The sequence below is a fragment of the Pteropus medius genome, unplaced genomic scaffold (genome assembly GCF_902729225.1).
Source record: "Pteropus medius unplaced genomic scaffold, Ma_sr-lr_union100, whole genome shotgun sequence".
Lineage (NCBI taxonomy): Eukaryota > Metazoa > Chordata > Mammalia > Chiroptera > Pteropodidae > Pteropus > Pteropus medius.
In genome coordinates this window covers 20319904-20339768 of record NW_024342467.1, presented here as the reverse complement: position 1 = coordinate 20339768, position 19865 = coordinate 20319904, and the positions used below count along the sequence as shown (strand labels likewise).

The window sequence follows — 19865 nt, the reverse complement described above, 5'->3', positions numbered from 1 at the left end:
GGGAAACTAATATAAACCGGTTAGTTGTGTAGCATTGGGCAGGGCTGATCTAGCAACCTGAATGCAAATAGAATAGTAAAAAATTAGAAAACTGTGTTACAAGACAAATGACCTAAGGCAACCCCAAGGACTGAACCACACCTACCATCTGACTAACACTGTCATTTGTTTTAAAGAGTAAGACAATACCCTATGAAGAGAATAACCCACGAGTCCAGCACTGGAGAACTCGTGCCCAGACACCAGGGGAGAAACAGTCAAAATGAAACAAAACCTTTAGTTGTGAAGCCTTGGACAATTCCTTGAACCATGGCAGGTTTTCCATAGATTTTTCAAATCCTCCGTTGCTGAGATGAAAGTGTATACAACACCTGGTATAGAACTTGAAGCATAGACGAATCTCTATAAAAAATGGCAAAGTGGTGTGTAGGATGATGATGGCGGTGGTGGTGGTGGTGGTGGTAATAGCAGTAAAATCAAAGAAGATAATGTCAGGAAGAAAGAGTAGTGCTGTTTAAAATAAAGCTTTTTTTAAAAAAAAAAAATGCTTAGAAGAAAGGAGCGTGATAGTGGGACAGGATTTATTGCTGATACTAACAGCTCTACGATGCAGAATCCGCCCAGGAGAAGGAAGGAAGACGATCTAACGAATGGTAAAATATGTACGAAGGAGAGACATTCGTTGATTTTAAAAAAAAAAAAAGGAATACATTTAAAGGTAGTAGTTTTTTCTTACTTTTCTTACTTTTCTTTTTTTCTGGGCCCCTAAAAGAACAAAACTGCCATGAACTGACTTCATTTTTTTCCTACATAAAGTCACAAAAGTCGCAAGCGCCCGTCAGAACTGGGAAGTGTCGAAACGTGAAAATCGACCTGGGCTTTGGTATTGCTTATCGTGCACATTGGACAAGAGCCTCTGTGAACTACGGTGGAACGCAGACATAATAATAGGCCAGCAAATTCCTCCCAAAGCCAGATGTGCCACGACTCGATAAAGCGTAAGCAGCGGAGCTTCTTGCCTTTGTCTTTCTACTTAATAGAAATCACCTCAAAGCCCTTTTTTGTGCCTTCGCTGGAGTTGTTTACTCACTTACTGCCTGAGCGGGCATCAAGTCCTTGGAGATAAGCTTCTTTCAAAATTGCTCCATTTATAAGTCAATGTATCTCATTAAATCTGGGAGTGAGGAACATCCTGTCCTAAAAAACTTCCAGAAAAGATCTAGAGTAATTCAGTGATCTTCCCGTGCCCGCCCGGCCCATTAAAAAACCTGCCTTTAAAAAACACCCATTTACAATCATCATTTCTCTTCCCCCGGCCTCGCTTTCTCCTTTGTGGGAACCTGTCACCGCTGTCAAAAGCATGAAGTGAACAAAAAGCCCTTTCGGTAATTTTCAAATCTATTTCTGCTATAATTGATAGCAGAGAACATGATCGCTGAAAATGCTTCACTATAGAAACTCATGCCTAAAAACACTGTTTTTCTTTACTTCCTTCACTTCTGAGTGTACTAGAATTCAATCCGTGAGCATCACAGAACCCGAGATGGCCCAAGCAGTGACCGTGTCCTGTCCAATTCACCAGCATCACTGGACACGGAATTCTTTATGTGCTTTCTCATCAGAGGCTGAACTACACAGCTGAGTGCTTGGGACATGCACTTCTAAACGGTATTTCTTACCACGAAGTGGCTCCAAGCCTTAAATATGCTAATATGTGTTATGGCTCTCCCATTGGGCTAGTTCACAGATATCCCAGACTTTTAAAACTTAACAACAGTAATTTTCTTCTCTAGCACACCTATTTACCTCTCCCGGAGCAAGGTTAAAAGCATAGGTTTTTATGCCAAGCAGGTCTGAAATGAATCTGGACTGTGCCACCTGTTGGCTCTTTGATTTGGGGCAAGTTATTTCTCCATGCTAAGCCTCAGTTTTCCTCATCTATAAAATAGGGATAATAGTAATTATTACTTAACCCTGTCTACATTGTATTCTAATGATAGTTTACTGTCAATCTTCTCTCCCAGGTTATAAAAGCTTTGATGAGATAGATAATGTCTCATTCACTATTATACAGCTAATATATAATTCATGGTGCAACGTAGAAACTCAATAAGTATTTGTGACAGGAGTGAATAGAATGAATGATTGCACAAAGGAATGGATATTTCTTTCTCCTTTCGTTCCCAATTATATGCTCGTAACTATACTTGTTCCTGGATCACATGAATTCCCGACCGGGGGCTTCAGTCCTTGGCGTACAGACCCGTTCTCTCGCATGGCCATGCGATCCTGTGCATTAAATCATCCACACTCCGTGTGCGTCAGCACTCGCCATGTTCCTAAGCCTCGGTGAAACCTCGTAAGACATGTTCTTGCTTGTGTTAGAGCGTGAGGTTGACTTCATTCTTGGAAAACACTGTGGCAAAGGTGGGAAGGGTGCTGGGGTCGAGAAACTTGAATGCCATCAGCATGCTTTGCGGAGTGGCCCTGGCTAAATTATGTAACTTCTGAGCCTCCGTTTTCTCATCTGTAAAAGGGGGAAAATAATACTTTTTCCTTGGGGTGGTTTTGGAGATCATTGAGAACTAGCATACATTTGTGTAGGCCATTTTAATCACTGTAATTTTTCCAGCTGTCTATTGGTGACCAAATGACCCAAAATAAAAACACTAATTATGAACGCTAATGTGATGCTTACTGCATGCCAGGCGCTAGTCTAAGCGCTATCTCATTCGATCCTCATACACACACACAAAAATGTTGTCATCCCCATTTTGCAGATGAGGACAGTGAAGCTCAGAGTGCTTAAGTAACATGTTCGAAGTCCCAGAACTAGGCTTCCAATCCACAAACACTCTAGAGTCCAAATTTACCTTAAAGAAGAAATAACAACGGAGACCATGATTTACTGATCAATACATTCAAAGAGCTTCCGCTGAAGTGGGAAGTTTTACCCACATTCAAACTGCTAAACCAGACAACTTTCTGACTTTCGCTTGGACTCCCGCTCGGCCAACGCTTGGCACAGGGCAAAGCCCACCAGGCACTGCCTTTGCCCATGAAGCTGATGGCAACACGTGTGTGGCCCTGGTTCTTCCATCATCCACTCTGCTCAGAGCCCAAGTCAAGCACCGCCATCACTCTGGAGAGCAAGAGCAAAGTCGTCAAGCCTCTGCCTTTGTCTGAAGACTTTGGGCTGGCTCTGGTTTAGAGGAACACTTAAATCATTCTAGACAAAAATGCTTCCCGAGACTTAGGGATATATACTACTCCGTGCTCTGAAGATCAAGCAAAGTATCGTCGTCTCCCCTTTTCGACTGCCAGGGCACTCTGCCGTAGTGTCCTGGGAATTTTCCAAGTTCTCACGTAGAGAAACCCAACGCCCGTATCCGTGGTTCTTTGGACTATAAGCCGCAGGCTGAGGGCTTCTGTCTCTGTGAGCCTGTCTGATGGCTTCCTTGGCAATCCGCTCACGGCTGTTAAATAGACTCAAAGGGGATTTGGAGCTGGGATAAGGAAGCACATAACCAAAGGGAGAAAGTAATGAGAGGCTGAAAAGATTTGATCATGACAAATTGCAGGATCAAATGAGCACTTCCTGAACTAAGCCCCGCGCTGCTGATGGGCATTCTGCTCCTGCCTCAGGTGGCTGCTCTGGCTGAGTCACAAACATCGTTATGGCTTACAACCCGGAGAGTTTTCTGTCCAGCTCATAATCTCTTCCCAAACCTTCTCTTCAAACACCAATTACAGTTGCACACTCTGTTCTCAAGGTTTAATTTTCAGAAGATGAAGGAGTGGTCCCGACTTTAGAAATGGTGGCTTAAACACTAGGTGGTTACCAAGGAGAGAGAATCACCTTCATTTTCTCATTGTTTACTATTTGCCCCCTTTGCCTGTCACTAAGACAAAGCAAACTTTCCCAAATGTCTTTTTTTCTGGGGAAAAAAGATCAGCCGTTTCTCTAGAGTCTCTTTCTTACGCTGGCGTTCGTGCACTGGGACTGTGGGAGAATGTGGTGCTCCGCTCAAGCTGAGCCCAGGTGAGCCTGCCCCGGCACTAGGGGTCAGAAGGCATTGGGCACAGCCCTTGCCGCTGAATTCATTTGGTTTGTCTTTATCCCTCACTAAACACTGACCCTCCATCCCCCCCTCCATACCACACACACACACACACACACATACACACACACCACATACGCACAGAACTGAGCTGGATTGAAATCAAATTGGTTCTCTCGCGGGGATCCAAGTGTCCTCTCCTAGGACGACGTTGCCCAGGCCTTCTGTCTGCTTCATCTCACTTCTACTTACTGTGTTCGTCCCTGGTCTGTCTCCTGCCAGCCCGGAAACTCTGGACGGCAGAATGTCTGTTCCCAGCCGAATCCCCCACGTCCCTGTGCTGTGAGTGCATCATTTTCTCTAATGATAAGAAACAGGGCAACGTGTGTTGAGTTCTTTTTTTTTTAAAGCAATTATTGCTGAATTTGTGCTTATTATTGAAAATATGAAAAACACAGAAAAGAACCAAAAGGAAAAAGTTATCACCCACAATTATGGCATATTCCTTGGCAAGATTTTTTTCCTGCCTCTGGTAGCCTATTTTCCTTGCTGGACATAGTATCATCAATGTTTTCTTTCGCTTTTTATTTCTACATCCATGGAGTACCTACTCCACGGAACAAGGGCCGTGCGAAGCCCCGTAGGTCCTGAGCTGGGCCTTGGCATGCAAAGTGGTATTTCCAGGGCAGAGAAGAAAGGCGCACATAATTAAGGCAGACAGACGCCACCTTCGTTTCAATGGGGAGTGAACCCTAGGCTGACGGGGCAGCCCCAGAGGCCACCGTAACAGAAACTGGCACTAGATCTGCTAGAGATGCTTACTGGATACAATAGAATTTCCAGGATTCGTTGGAGTTTGCAGAAAAAGCCAAAATTGCATTCAGTAAGGTCAGTGTTTGAACGGGGCCATTCCTTCAGCAGTCTCTCTGTTAAAGACGCCACGTTTCAAAAGTGAGGTGGTCATGAACCGCCTCGGCCCTGCTGTCAGCCAGTCAGAACGCACGCTGGGCGTGGTGCGCCAGTGTGGCCGGGGGCTGCCCGCCAGCCTGGACCGGACAACGGCCGCATTGTCCACTGACCACGAGGACGCCTGGGGGCCCGCAGAGAGGCCGGATGGCCAGGGTGGTGGTGAGGACACTCGGGAGCACAGCTGTTCACCAGCTGGCACAGGAGCGTTTCGATATCTTAAGAAACAGACCCCGCACGAGGGCATCCTGGTGGCCAGGCCCACCTGGCAGGGGCCTTCTCCCCTCGCGTCACTAACGTGCACCTTCGCGATTGGCAGGCCCTGTGCCTCTGACCCGGGAGCCGTGGTTTGCCATCCTCCGAACCTGAGGCAGTGTGTGACGTAGGGCAGACACCCGGGAGAGGGTTTCGGAGCCAGCCCATGAAGGACAAGCGGCGGCTGGCTCTGCCTCATTCCTTCCTAAGGCACCGCCTGGAAAATTCACTGCGGCCCAGGCTCATCCTCACGGTCAGTCCTCCACTCGTGTCCACTTGGCGTGGCTGAGGTCCCCAGGACGGCACAGAGCTCCGGGGTGGAGAAGATGCAATGAGCCACACAGGGGCTCGGGTCCTGAACACCCTGCTGGCAGCCGCGGCCAGCACCTCCCGAGAGGACCCTCCCGCTTACCAGCCAGCTCCAAAGTCTCACTCCAGGACGCGTTTTCTGCTTAAGTTCAGGGACAACGTTCTCAGTTACCTAGAGTGAGAGCTACAAAGTTCTCCCCGAATCCCAGCTTCCTCACTGATTTGGGTGACGGGAAAACGGGCTGAAAGAAGTTTTCCACAAACCTATCGATTATGGAGCAGGGGCTTATCGGGGCAGACCCAGGCCTAGGCGATGACGTGAATGATGCCCCATCATACTCACAGCACCCTGGTGAGGCAGACCGCTATCCTCCCCATGTTGCAAACGACAGAAATCGGGCTTTCTAACACGTTAAGGCATCCCATGGATGCCGAAGGGCTCAGAGGATAACTCGCTCCAGGTCTACACAGCCGGCAGGCAGCAGGGCTGGGATTTGAATCCAGGCATGCAAACCAACTCCCCGTGCTGTGTCAGGGCCGTACATGGGGCAGACGGGGGAGGACTGTGTCAGAGCCAGGACGTGTGGCGGGCACGAGAGCCCCGGGAAGCAGTGCTGGGAGGAAATACTCTTCGTCCCCATGCCCCAGGTTTATTTTTCTCCCAGCCCTCCCACGGATATGCAAATGTGGCACAACCATAGTTATTGGTAGCAATTAGCTAACTCTTTATACTTGCGATGTGAATTCGGAAGATGCACTTAGATGCTTTAGAAACGGTCGAAAGAAGTGGGATGTCTAACCAGGACCAGAGGAGGGGAAGGAGAGATGGAGTGTGACCTCGCATGGTGTCAGCCGTCCCTCAGTACAGCGGCACAGGGCACTGAGGCTGGCTTTTGACCACCTCTTGACCTTGCTCTTCAGACACAAGGACAAGTTAGTGCTTAGAAATATCAGCAGGCAGGAAGGCAGGGGTTCACGCTGTGTCTCTGCCAGACACCAGCTCTGTGATCTTCAGCCAGTTTCTTAGCTTTTCTGCATCTCAATTTCCTCATCTGTAAAAAAGGTCATAGCTCGCAGAGCTGTCGTGAAGATTAAATAAGATAATGTTTACAAAGTACTTCGCGTGGCGTCTGGCACCGAGCGAATCCCGTGCTAAAGATCACTATGAACATGAAATCGCTTTCTTGTGAATCATTTTATCATGAACGTATGGAATAGTTCTTTGTTCCAAACTCGCAGCTTTTAAAAATCGTGACTTTGGGAGGGGGGAGAAAACGTAGAAAAGATGAGACAGAAGTGGTAATATTGTCTTTGTTTCCACAGGCGCCATGGGAATTTACACTGGAGAAGGCAAGACAGATGGTCAAGAGATCCCCGACTCTGGTAAGCCAACGATGGGTAGGATGCCAGCGTCTTCCTGGGCGCCATCACCTCCCCGGGCCCCTGCACCCTCATTCCGGACACGAGCCCACAGCGCCCCGCAGTTGAATTGGGATTGAAGCTGGAAAATGAGCTCCTTCCCCTTTCTCTCCTCCCTTCTCTCCACGGCGGCGTTTCTTACCCTCGCCACTACTGACATGCTGGGCTGGATGACACTGGCCTGTGTGTTGTAGGGTGTTCGGCTGTATCCCTGTCCTCCGCCCACCGGATGCCAGCAGCGCCATCCACCCCTCCCCAGTCATGACAAACAAAAATGCCTCCTGGAGTTCCCAAGTGTCCTCCGGCCCTCTGCTCAGCCCCTCCGCTCTGTGGTAGACTGTTCTGGGAGGCTGTATATCCTTCCACTCTTCCACTTTCTACCTACGTGACCTTAGGCTGAGCCTCAGCACCCCTGTCAGTAAGCTAGGGACAACCATAGCGTCCTCTCTCGAAGCATGGACGTGAAACGCATGCAGTCGATGGGCGTGAAGCACCTGGTATCTTGCCCGGGGCTTATCGAGCACTCACTCAGGAAATGCTAGGAAACTCATCACCGTCATTGTTCCTCTCCCTAATTTGTCCTCTTTGCAATAAGACTGCGATTCAACAGACACAATGTTTCGTTCAAATCAGTCATCATGGAGTCAAGCATTTGACTTCAGCCCTAGTCACAAATCAGCCCCCGTTAAAAAGGAAGGCGGAAAGCAGATCTTCCAAGAACGGCATCTCCCTCGATGCTAGAGGCCCCCGCGGCGAGGAGCTTTAATCAGGGATGAGAGGGCAGGGCTCCTGTCCTTGGCTTCTCCCTGCTGCTAGCTCATCATTCACTACAGTTAAGGTAGTATTGATTTGGCAACATGAAAATGAAGGGAAGAAAGATTCCTTAATGCTCAGTTGCCAGACTTAGCAGATAAAAACAGAGGGTGCCCAATTAAATTTGAATTTCAGATAAACGATGAATAATTTTTTTAGTGTAAGTATGTTCAGTGCAATATATTATTTGGCAACCTGACTCGCGGGGGCATCTGGGTTTTGATGTACGAAGCTGATACATGTTACATGGCAATAAGCTGCCATTTCTACACAATTGATTAATCAGTCACCGTGTCTGCACTGCCAATCATTATTTAATTCAGTGAATAATTAAAGTCCAGCTGGAGCCGGTTCACCTCACCTGCTTGAGTCATTGAACTGAAACACCACTTAAAACCCTTGACCACCACTTCGGGACTCAAAACAGAACTGAGGAATAATACGATTCTTTTATTCTTCTCAGCGTGCATCTGCAAACTGATTCTCAGAGTATTGTTTACTTCACTAGCACACACTGGTTTGGCATTAACTCAAGGCTAATTAGGATTTTACAATTTTTTATTTCTGTCACCAGAATTGCAAGCATAATTCATGGGGCAGGATTCCAATAATTCTTTGAGAGAAGCCAAAAAAATTTTTTTTTTCTACTGAACAGTTCAGCAGTAATAAACTTCTCAAAAACCTCCAATTCATTTATCTCCAGAATAAAGCTATCAAGGAAAAAAATAATCAGAAAACGCAAATAAGCGTCTCTGAAAAGCTGCTCAGAGGACGTTGGCTGCAATGAATTCCACTGTGGTGGCTGATCAAACCTCAGATGGAGCTGAGATGCAGAAAGGTGCACGCAGCAGGCTGCCCGTGGTTCAACACAGCCCGGCGGACTGTGAGCATCCAGACTGTGGAGGAGTCACATGTCACTGAAGAGAGGCAGAGAGTCCAGGGAAGATCTGCGTCTTCCTGAGGCCCTACGAGGCTCCTCGGAGAGGCGTTTTGTGGACTTGACACAACGCTGAGCATCTAAGGGTTTAGAGTCCCCAAGTTATGGAATCGCTCTCCTTAATTATCCCAATTGCTCCTACGAAGTAAATAGCATGTTTTTGTTCATTTTACAGATGAGAGCACTAAGCATCAGAAGGGTCTTGCCTGAGTAGCGGGGCACAGTTCGCCCAAACATGTATCAGTCATCATCAGTGTTAAAACCATTAGGTTAGTTCGATCGAGGCCTTCAGATAAAGTAAATATTAAAAGAAGTAGCTCAAACATTCAAATGTGACCTGACTTTGAACTTGGGTCTCAGAATGTGTCTATATTTCCAGATCGCCAATGCTGTGGCAACGATTTCACACTGGTGTTTGTTTTAGAGTGTATATACACTCCTAATTTCAGTGGGTTACCAAGTCTCTGGACTCCACCTACCAAACACCCCCACTTGGAGCTGGGGAGCACCCCTCCGCCTGCCTTACATCAGCGGTTCCCAACCAGAGACAATTTTGCCCTCCCCATCCCTTCCCCTGGGAGACATTCGGAAATGCCTGGAGACATTTTGGGGCTGCTGGCATCTGGGGCTAGACACCAGATACGCTGCTAATCATCCTACAGTGCACAAGACAGCCCGCTGCAAAGGGGGATTCAGCCCGAGCGGCAACAGCACTGAGGTTAGAGACCTTGCATCAGACCCCGGTCCCCACCCGCCAACAAGTCTCTGTGCCCCAGCTGGCCTCCTCCAGGCCGTCCCGTCACCCTAGAAATATATTTCTGAATTTTAAGGGTGGTCCCTCTGCTTAACACCTCCAAGGACCCCCCTGCCCTCAGGATGACGTGTAATAAGCCTCCTCGCTTGTCCTGACGTCTCCTGCCTCCCACGGTTCACAGCAGCCCGCGGTTCCCTGCCCTGCAGCCAGGTCACAATGCTTGGGGTGCTCCCAGACACCAGACCCCCGCAGCCCTGCCTGGGGAGCTCCCTCTGCCCACAGCTGTGCTGCTCTGACACCCCCGGACCTCGTTAAAATGCAGATTCTGACGCAGCAGTTCTGCTGGGGCCTGGGACTCCCGATGCTCTACACGTTGCAGGCCATGTTGCTGCTCCTACTTTGCAATCACATTCAGCGGCCAGGACCCGGAGCAGAGACTCCAAACCTTAGCGGGCATCAGAATGACCTGGAGCCTAGGAGCACACAGATTCCGGGACCCAACCCAGGCATTCTGATTTAGTAGAATCGGGGTGAGGCCCAGGAACTGCACCTGGGCTTTGCCGACCCGGCGGCTGGAGCATCTGTCTCTGCCTTCCCGCCCGCCTCCTTCCTGCCTGACCTCTGGGCCATTTCCTGCCTCCGCCTCTGGGCTCCTGGAAAGCCATGCTAATGCCGGGACCACTGCAGACCTCACGAGCATGCTTAGGGCTGGGAAAGCCACCCCTACACCCCACGACAGCCTCCCATGAATCCACGCCTTGCAGACGGTAGGGGCGCCAGTCAGGACTGTCCCTCTGATCCTGGAGGTTGGGCAGACATCACGATGACCCTTAGAGGTCTCCTGTACATCCCGAAGAGGTTGCATGTCCTCCTTTGCTAGCGTCAAATTTTCTCCAGCACTTAATACCACTCATAGTCAGCGGAAGGACTTTTGGGCTGGCAGGAATCTACTGTACCTCTCCCTTCATCATAAATGGCGATTCCCAACTTTGTCTTCTGTTGTCTTTTTGTTTCATCCAAGGAAAGCATCATGGAAACCACAGTCTTTCTAAAAGCACTGCTTAGTGCAAAGCCAGGACTTGTCATTTATCTCACAGGCAGAGCCTTGGAGAAACCGCTGTCTGAAACCCCTCTGCTCGCAAAGCTTGAGGAGCTACATCCGCACCCCCACTCGCCTCTACCCGGGGAGGGGCCTTCCTTCTTCCTTCTTCTCTCTTCCTTCTTCCTTCCTCCTTCCTTCCTCCTCCCTCCTCCCCTCCTCCCTGCTCCCTCCTCCTCCCCTCTCCCTCTCCCTCCTCCTCCTCCCTCCTCTCCCTCCTCCCTCCTCCCCTCCCTCCTCCCTCTCCCTCCCTCCCCCTCCTCCTCCCTCCTCCCTCCTCCCCTCCTCCTCTCCCCTCCCTCCCTCCCCTTCTCCCCTCCCCTCCTTCCTCCCTTCTTCCCTTCTTCCTTCTTCCACTCTTCCTTCTTCTTCCTCCTTCCCTTCCCTCCTCTCCCTCCTCCCCCCTCCCTTCTCCCTCCTCCCTCCTCCTTCCTCCTACCTTCTTCCTTCTTCCTTCTTCCCAAGCCCCGGCCACGTCTCTCCCCATTAGTCTTTATTTTACCTCACAAAAGGGTGGAATTCTTCTATTCGAAAATGTTCTTCATTTTCAAATCTTTTCCCAAGCCCTGGAGTACCATGAGGGAGAAGAGGAGTTTTGTCGTCCGAGGAGATTGGCCCAAGGCGGGCCAGATTCTTTGGGGACGAGGTGGAGGACCGGCGAGGGTGGGAATCGCTGGCTGGTGACGAGGAGGGGGCGTCCATCAGGAACGAGCACGAGCACAGGCACGGAGGCGGACGGGTACAGAGCGTAGGGACAGGGACAAGAGGTAAAATTAATTAAGTAAAATGGCCCAGATTCTGGAGGAAGGAGACTGGAAATCCAGACTCTGGTGCCCTCAGAAGAAGGGCTTCTAAAAGTCGGGGAACCGTTCCTTGAACTAAACAGCTCTTCGTTATTTTCTCTCTCTCTCTCTCTCTCTCCAGAAATATTCCAGAAGCGATGATATTTGTTCGCTCCCATTTTTGGTCAAGATCTGTCAGAAGATCTTGTACGTATACCATTTCTCCCTTCCTGCGCACGGCATCATCTGTTGTCCTTTGTCTTTTAATGCCCAAAGTGATGTTCAAATTTAAAAGGCGTCTTCCTCAAGATGAAAGTGTTTCTCATTCATGACTTGTACAGAAACCAGAGGACAAATTAGCTCTGAACAAATTATTTTGGAAATACACTGGGTACCAGTATCCTTGGGCATCAAAACCTGGCTTATACCTGGGGCTGGGACACAGCCTGCTGGTGAGATTCTGAGCTGCTCGGTACACACTCGCACCACACCTGGGGACAGCCCTTCCTTGCTGTGTAAGATACAGACAAGTTCAGCAACTCATCACGGCGGAGACTCTGAGAGTCTTTAGAGCAAGGCACTCCCAGGCTGGAAAGGGACCGCTTTTTCACTGAGCCCGACCAATTGACTAAAAATCTGGCTGAGATATGATGACCAGGCTTCCAAATACAGTGACACTCTTCAGAGTCCCCAGGCCATCCTGTCTCAGCTTTAATCCCGTACTCCAGCTCCACGCAGAGTCTGAGGCTATGCTGGGCGATACAGTCATCACCATCCAAAGATATTAAAAGAGAGAACGGTGTCCTGCAAGGCACAGTGGACGATGAGGCCAAACAGCATGGTTCTGCCTTCCACTCGGCTGCTTCCCATTTGGCTGGGGCTGCGGCTGCCACCAGGTAGTGTCCGGACGCCATCCTCGGAGCCATGTGCTGCATTCCACTCACAGGACATTTGTGCACCTAGTTCTCACAACAGCTCCACAGGGTAGGGATCATTAATACTCCTATTTCACAGAGGAGGAAACTGAGTCTTAAAGAAATCACTTGTCCCAGCTGCCGAGGACCCAAGATACGCCCCCCACCCCAGGCGCATTGGACCCACGTGTTCTTTGGAAACGTCCACATTCTCGGCCCCTGGGCAATGCTGCCTCTTAATGCCTCAATTCAAGGTATAGGCTAAATTACGGCTACACCTCGGAATCATGTGGGGAGTTTTTAAGGTGCAGACTGCTTGGCCTGAGACCTACTGGGGAGCACTGCGTTTTCCTAGGCTCCAGATGGGCGGCCCCCGTCCTGCCCAGAGCTCATGCACCAAGGCAGGTGCCAGAGTGCAGATGCTGCATGGATAGGCGATGTCTTAGTGACGCGAAGTCACGCTCGTCAGCAGCGAGGCATCCGCAGGCCCCGCCATCCGCCCTGGCCCTTGTCGCTTTCGTTCTTGCTCTCTGCAGGCGGTTCCTGTCACTTGAGCCCATCCTAATCCTGCAGAGCTGTCCTTGTGAGGGCGTAGGGCTGAGACCTCCCGGAGATGAGGGGCAGGCTGGGAGGCTCTTTTAGTTTTCTAGGGCTGCTGTAATAAAATACCACAAACCGGGTGGCTTAGAACAACAAAAATGTATCCTCTCCCCATTCTGGAGGCTGGAAGCCCCAAAGCGAGGTGTTCGCAGGGTCCCTCTGAGACTCTGCTCCCTCTGCGATTCCCTCCGTGACGCGATGGAATCCTTCTGTGCCTCTTAGCTTCCGGCGGTGGCCGTCACTCCTTGGTGCTCCTTGGCTTGTAGGTGCCTCGCTTCATCTTCACACACGGCCACCTCCCCTACGTGTCTCTCTTTTCCATTTATAAGGACGACACCAGGTGTACTGGATTCTAATCCCACTCTAAGGACCTCTTCTCAACTTGATAACATCTGCAAAGACCCTCTTTCCGTGTGAGAAGGTCACGGTCATAACTTTTCGGCGAACACCCATAGCAGAGGCGCTTTTCCTACCTTCTTCGGTCCTTCATCTCATGAGCTATACAGAAGCTAATCCGCTGAACAGCTCCCGTCTGCTGTGACAGTATCCTGGGAGGCTACGCTGCTGGCTCGCTTGTTAGAGATCCGAGAGTCTGCCCACCTGAGCTCCTGCAAACCAGCTGTGCAGTGTGCTGGCCTGAGTCGCATAAATAGTATCAACGCCCCTTTTCACAAATAGGGGTGGATGCAGAGAGCATCGGGACGTGGGGAGTGGAGGGGCGACATCAGACGTGAAAGAAGACGCTGGGAGGCTGAGTCGCAGCCAGCCCCCAGGCCCCCGGCCACGCCATCGTTGTGGAATGGAGACGCCTGACTCCTGTTTGCTCAGCCCTAGAAGCCATCCTTGGAACAACCGTTACGATCGCACGTAACGGCGAAAGAGCTAATGGTCCGTGAGTGCCTGGCACGGGTCTCGTGCTGCATTCAGTCTTTCCAGCAACCCCAGGACGCAGGTACTGATGTTGGCCCCGTTTTACAGATGAGGAAACTGAGGCACAAAAGGATGAAATGATTTGCCTAAGGCCACATAACAAGTGGAGAGCGCGCCAGCGATCCAAACCCAGAGTCGGATCTCAGAACCCAAAGCTATGTTGAGGAGCTTCTCAGGGCGTTTCCTTCCTACTAGACTACCCTTCACCAATCGCTCGCCTTGAAAACGCTTTCTCATCTCTCATTTTTCACCTTAAGATCACCTCCTTCCTGTCCTGCGTTGGAAATGTTTTCTCTTTTGGTGCGCAACCCTTTTATAGCCTCTTTCCATAGGACTATAGTTTCCAATTGGTGCATTACTTTCCCCGCCCATCATTAAAAATCTCCAGCACAGTAAACACATCTTATACCCAGTCCTAGTATCTGATATGATATCTGGGACACGGCGGGAACTCCAAGGGTGCCTGTAAATTGCAGTTATTGCTACTTTGGGTGACCCATCTACCCCCTCATGTCTAGAATGTATGGCTTTGGTTAGTCACTTTGAGCCCTTAAGATAAGCAGATAAATGTTAATTTAATGAAGTAGCTTTCTACTTCCAGAGACAACTCATGGTTAACTTCCTTCAAAGGCAAACTCTCACCACAAAGATGGCAAAGGCGGGCGGGGATAGCTTTGACACACGAAAGTGAGACCTGTCACCGGCACCTTTTCTCAGACCGAAAATATGGCAGTTCAGGTCCGTACCTTCTCTCTCTGTCTCTCTGTCTCTCTCTGTCTCTCTGTCTCTCTCTGTCTCTCTCTGTCTCTCTGTCTCTCTCTCTCTCTCTCTCTCTCTCTCTCTCTCTCTCTCTCTCTCTCATGTGTCTGTATGTCCTTCTTTTCTCATGTGTCTGTATGTCCTTCTTTTCTCAGCCAGAAAAATAAAACAGCTGTCCAGGAAGTGTACCTGGGAAGAAACTATCTAGTCTCACAGGAGATGTCATCTCCAAAGAGGCTTAGAACCTGGACTTCCAGGGTCCACCATCCTGGGATTCACAAGGCAGGCTCCACACTACCAGTTAGGCTCCGTGCTGGCTCAGGCTGAGTCCCTGTGCCTTGAGCTCTCAAAACTGCTGAGAAGCTCTTGATTCAAAGGAACATTTAATAAATCCTATAAAGGATCCTGTTACTCTCGCTACATTCTGGGCTCTAAGGAGAGCCTCACGCTGCCACATGACTGCACCACCCGGCCGCCCATCAGTGACTTCCCTACAGGGGAAGCAGTGTCTGCCAATCGGAAGCGGGGAAACATCTGGGAGTGAGGACACGACGGGGGAATGCTCACTCCGGAAGGCGTCCGAGGCTTTGGCATGAATTATCTTGGTCATCAGTCACATCAGAGTCCTGGTTTTCCAGGCCCATGAATGGGAGCGAAAGTCATTGCCAGCTAATGACAACTAAATGCCTCGAGATTCTCGTCTTTAAGAGTAAAATTTTAAGAAGAGACTTACACATTCACAGAATGTGTAAAATGGCACCAATTCAACCTGTAGTGCCAAGCTCATTGGACCAAAAACACAGTCTCCTTTCCTGGGAATCTCAACATCAATATCCCATGCCCTCTAAAGCTTCGATTCAGTTACTTCCGTTCCTCATAAGGGGCAAGCTAAATGTCAGAGAGGAAATCTGTTGGTGGAAAGCAGAGACTGGCAAAATCTGGCTGACATTCTTTCAGACCACGGAAGCCCTTGATTTTATTTTTAGAATGGGTTTCTGTCACATAAACTCAACACAGTCATACCTGAAAATGTCTCTATTTGTTTTCGCGGTTTCTTTTTTCCTTAGCTTATCGGGTATTTTGCTTTCTTTTTTCCAGAGCTATAGAAAATTCTGTGCCATTCAAAGATGTCGATTCAGACAAATACAGCATTTTTCCAGTAAGTATTGTGAAGACGTTCACCAGATGTTCACCGACTTTCCCCATCCCTTCTACAAATATCTTTCCTTTGATAAGACAAGATAGAATTCCACTCGAAGGTATTATTAATTTGATAACATACCACTTCACGATGTTTATGGGCTTTTCGGCATCTTAGTTAATACATGGACCAGCGAAGTGGATCGTAAACCTAGTGTTTTGTTTCCTGAAGCCGTTCCCAGCTGGACCTCTCCATAGGGGTTACAATTATCATGAAAGCTCTTGTGAATTATTTTGGAAGTTCTTAAACCTACTTTAACTTACTTTTTTAAAGTGCGTGTGTATGTCTTTATACAAGTGTGAATGTTTGATTTAGAGTAGTTTAGGATGTCAGGATGTTCTTTGTGAACAAGCAAGTAACAGATGTCACAAACTCCCCAAATTTAGTGACATCTCAGATATTTCTCCTGGGAATGGAGGAAATAAAAACAGTGTTTGAAATTATCATGATTCTTGATTCTTTCAAGTCAGACAGGTCTAACATATAATAAATCCACATAATTAACCGGTTTAGCTAGAGATTTTTAAATTATCTAGTAAAATGATTAATGATTTGAACAGATAAACCAAATGATAAGAGCCTGAGAAGAATAGTGATTAATAGAGAAAGTTCAAGGAGTTGGATGGTCGGACAGCTTATGGATTACACACACACACACACACACACACACACACGTATGTACACGTGCACACATGTACAGCACTCATACACATAACCATACATGTGTGCGTACGTGCACACGTGTATACAATGCACTCCCATACACCCACATACAGGCATACACCCAACAGCACATATACACACATTCACACACACACATTCACATACGCACATTCACACACACATTCACGCACACACTCCCTCCCACTTGTTACCGGCCCTGGTACTACCTTACACTGCACCTCACACATTATTTTATCACATTCATCTTAATTGTCTTCGCGATCTCCAGCGTTCCTAGACTGCGTTTGGGTTAAAAACTGCAGATGTCGACCCCGCCCCACGCCGACCCCACCGACCCTGCCCCTCCGTCGTGGGGAATGGCGAGGTGGACCCAGCTCTTCCCGTGTGTCCTCTTCGATTTCAGACACTGCGTGGCTACCACTGGCGAGGGAGGGACTGCAATGACAGCGACGGGACGGTGTACCCGGGCAGAAGGTGACTGTCGCGGCTGAAACCTGCCTCCGACAGGGGACAGGGGGCCTCATTCCTTTCCCGGCCTGGGGGGTTCGTGCTGACAGAGAGGAGGGACCCCGCGTCCCGACTGAAGTAGAGCCCGGTGAAAACAGAACACCGTTTGCCCAAGAAACGGTCATGGAGCACCTACTAAGTGCCAAGCACTCAGCACCATGCTGGGTGGTAAACGGAACGGCAATAGGCCTCCTCTCGTGGAGTTACGGTCTAGAGGGAGAAAAAGCCGAGCGACAGGTGAGGTGGCCGTCCGTCCAGCCTCCTGCACGCAGCCCCCCTCCAGGAGCGCGGAGAGGGCTCCCCAGGGAAGCACGGGTCAGATTTCAGTCCTGGGCTGATGTTCAGTCAGCCGTGTCTCTGACTCCAAAATCCGCATGTGTCGCCTTAGCTATGACTACAGTGCCAAAGCAGCAAGTGAACCAGATGTTAGGGACGTCAGCGGCAGCATCTTAATGGCTTCACCTGTCTAAATAAAACAGAGTGCAGGCTCGTTCCTCACACGCCCCTGCACCGGGCGACAGCCCTGCGGGTCCGGATCCGGGTCAGAGGTGAAGAGATGGGGTCTGGACCACAGTTCCCCGCAAATGCCCGAGACCAAGAAAATGGCAAAGAGACCAAGCGGAGGCTTCTGTGTGTCACAACACGCAGTGCTTCCTGTCACTCTTCCTTGAAGGACCTGTGGTCCCCGAATGACACAATGCAGTGCTCATTTACGCATTCGTTCGTGAAGCTGACTGACGTTCGCTCGGTGACAGTATGTTGATGTTTTCTTCTTAGGCCAGACGACTGGGATATACATCAGGACTCCAACTGCAATGGCATTTGGGTGAGCCCCTAAATTCAAACTTAACCCCGTTCTCTTACTTCCTGCCCCGCTTCGAACCCCACCGCCTGCCTCAGGCAGACCTAAGGGAGAAGATGGCAGACTGAGGTGACTGTCCCCTGCTTTGCTATCACGCAGGAAGAGGGTCAGCGGTGCGATGAGAGACGACGCTGCCTCAGTCACAGCCCCTTTAAGCCTCGCTTAAGGTCACCCGCACCTGATCCCTTTATTCCGTTTTGAACACTGTGAAATTGAACGGAGAGTGGCAACCCAAAAACCTGCCGCTCGCTGCCCCCGTCCCCTGCAGCCATGTCTGTCCATTTCTCAAGGCCCGTCAGGCGGAGGGGGAATCATGCTGCAGGTGCATCTCGGGGCATCTAGTGCTGGCGCCCGGTGCCCCATGAGCAATGCGCTCGCCGCTTCCAGGTGGGGGATAGCGAAGGAAAGCCAGGCAGCACGGCACCACCACGGACCCTGGTTTCGTGGGGTCCTCGTGAAGAAAGAGAATACCAAATCACACAAATACAAAAGCAAGAATGGAAGCAAATAATTAACAAGGACGATAAATGACATTCTAACAACTTACTGGAGTCTTGGAAATTCAGGTCCTGTTCTGTCGAGACCTCTCTCTCGATTTACCAGGAGTGCCGCGTGGTGCTGTGTTCCGGGACAGCTTGGCTTCCCCTGCCACCCTGAACACTCCGTAGCTCCCAGCTGCTCCCAGCGCACACACAGCAGGGACTGTGCTAAGCCCTGAGTGTACGATTCCCCAGCTTCAGGATAAATCGCCTTTGAATAGTTGCCTCATTCATCTGCTTGGATGAAGAGGAGACATTTCGTGTAAATATTTTCCTCTCTCCAGGACGCCTGCGGTCCATGGTTTCTGAGATATGGAGAACAGGACAGATCGAACCCCAGCCACCCCCCACCCGTCCTATCGTTAGTCAAACTGCCTTTTCATGAGGAGGAAAAGACAGTTTCCTTATCAGTTATGACAGAGAAGCACATCACCTTCACACCTATCCCTTTCCACAGGGGAAAAATAACCCACAGGATCACAAAATCATTAACCCAAAGGAGATTTTACAGCCATCAAGTTCAATATCTCCCAAAATGTGTCCCCAGAACCCTAGTATGGAGTGTGCCGTTAACGGGTATGGGGGGGAGGGATCCTATAGTCAAGTTCGGGGTCAAAGAAACTCAAACTCTACTTCTGGATTTCTCAGCATCTCTGATGCTTTAATGTGTGCTGGGAGCCCCCATGACCAAGAGTGGACGCAGGTTCTAACTCGTCCTTGACCATCACGCACCAGATGACAATATAGCTCCCCCTTCCTGCCCTTCCCCCATTGGAACAACCAAAAATCTCTCCAGACGTTGCCAAGTGTCCCCTGGGGTGGAGGTGGGGGACAAAAACAACCCTATTGAAAATCGCTACTCTAGACTCATTAATCGTTAGGCCCTGGAGATATCGGGACACTTGGAGCTCCAGCTCAGAGACTGCTGAACCCACTCTGACCTTGTGACCCAGTCACTCAGTGGGGCCTCAGCACTCCCGGGGAGTGACACCCCCAGCACTCCGGAACCCCGCCCTGCATCCTTTGGAATGAGATGGTCCAGTTTCTGGATCTCGCCTTTTCCCGCCTCCAGGTTCTCAAAGCCCAGCTCACTCACGCAGAGTGTTGACACGGCAGGTTAAGAGCTCAAGGGATTTCCACGGGTTTTCTCTGCTAATTTGCCTCTGGACTTTCAAAGCCATTGGGGGAGGGAGGGAATTTAGTACAGGTGTCTCACAGATGTAAAAGCAAACTGCTAATCTTATCACTTCTTTTTTAAAGGGTGTTGATCCAAAAGATGGCATTCCATATGAGAAGAAATTCTGTGAAGGTATGAATTGTAAACGTCAGTGTGCTCATTACAATAGGACATTCTTTTCTAAGCTGAGTCAGATCGAAGGCAGTAGGCACCCGGGCGAGGAAGCGCCTGATGGTACAACTTAAAGGTGATCAACTTACATTTGTGTTCATGACAAATCAGAAAAAAAAAAGATTC

The 19865-nt window shown here is 49.6% G+C and overlaps 1 protein-coding gene across 1 annotated transcript in view; it reads left to right on the top strand.

Annotated features, from left to right (window-relative positions):
• Positions 1-19865, top strand: part of AOAH (acyloxyacyl hydrolase) — a 137377-nt gene that overhangs the window by 34128 nt on the left and 83384 nt on the right. Inside the window, exons 5-10 of the mRNA XM_039862763.1 lie at positions 6915-6974; positions 11538-11602; positions 15697-15757; positions 16887-16957; positions 17768-17816; positions 19652-19700. Of these exons, the coding sequence (XP_039718697.1) occupies positions 6915-6974; positions 11538-11602; positions 15697-15757; positions 16887-16957; positions 17768-17816; positions 19652-19700 (355 nt within the window). The remainder of the gene's footprint in view (positions 1-6914; positions 6975-11537; positions 11603-15696; positions 15758-16886; positions 16958-17767; positions 17817-19651; positions 19701-19865) is intronic.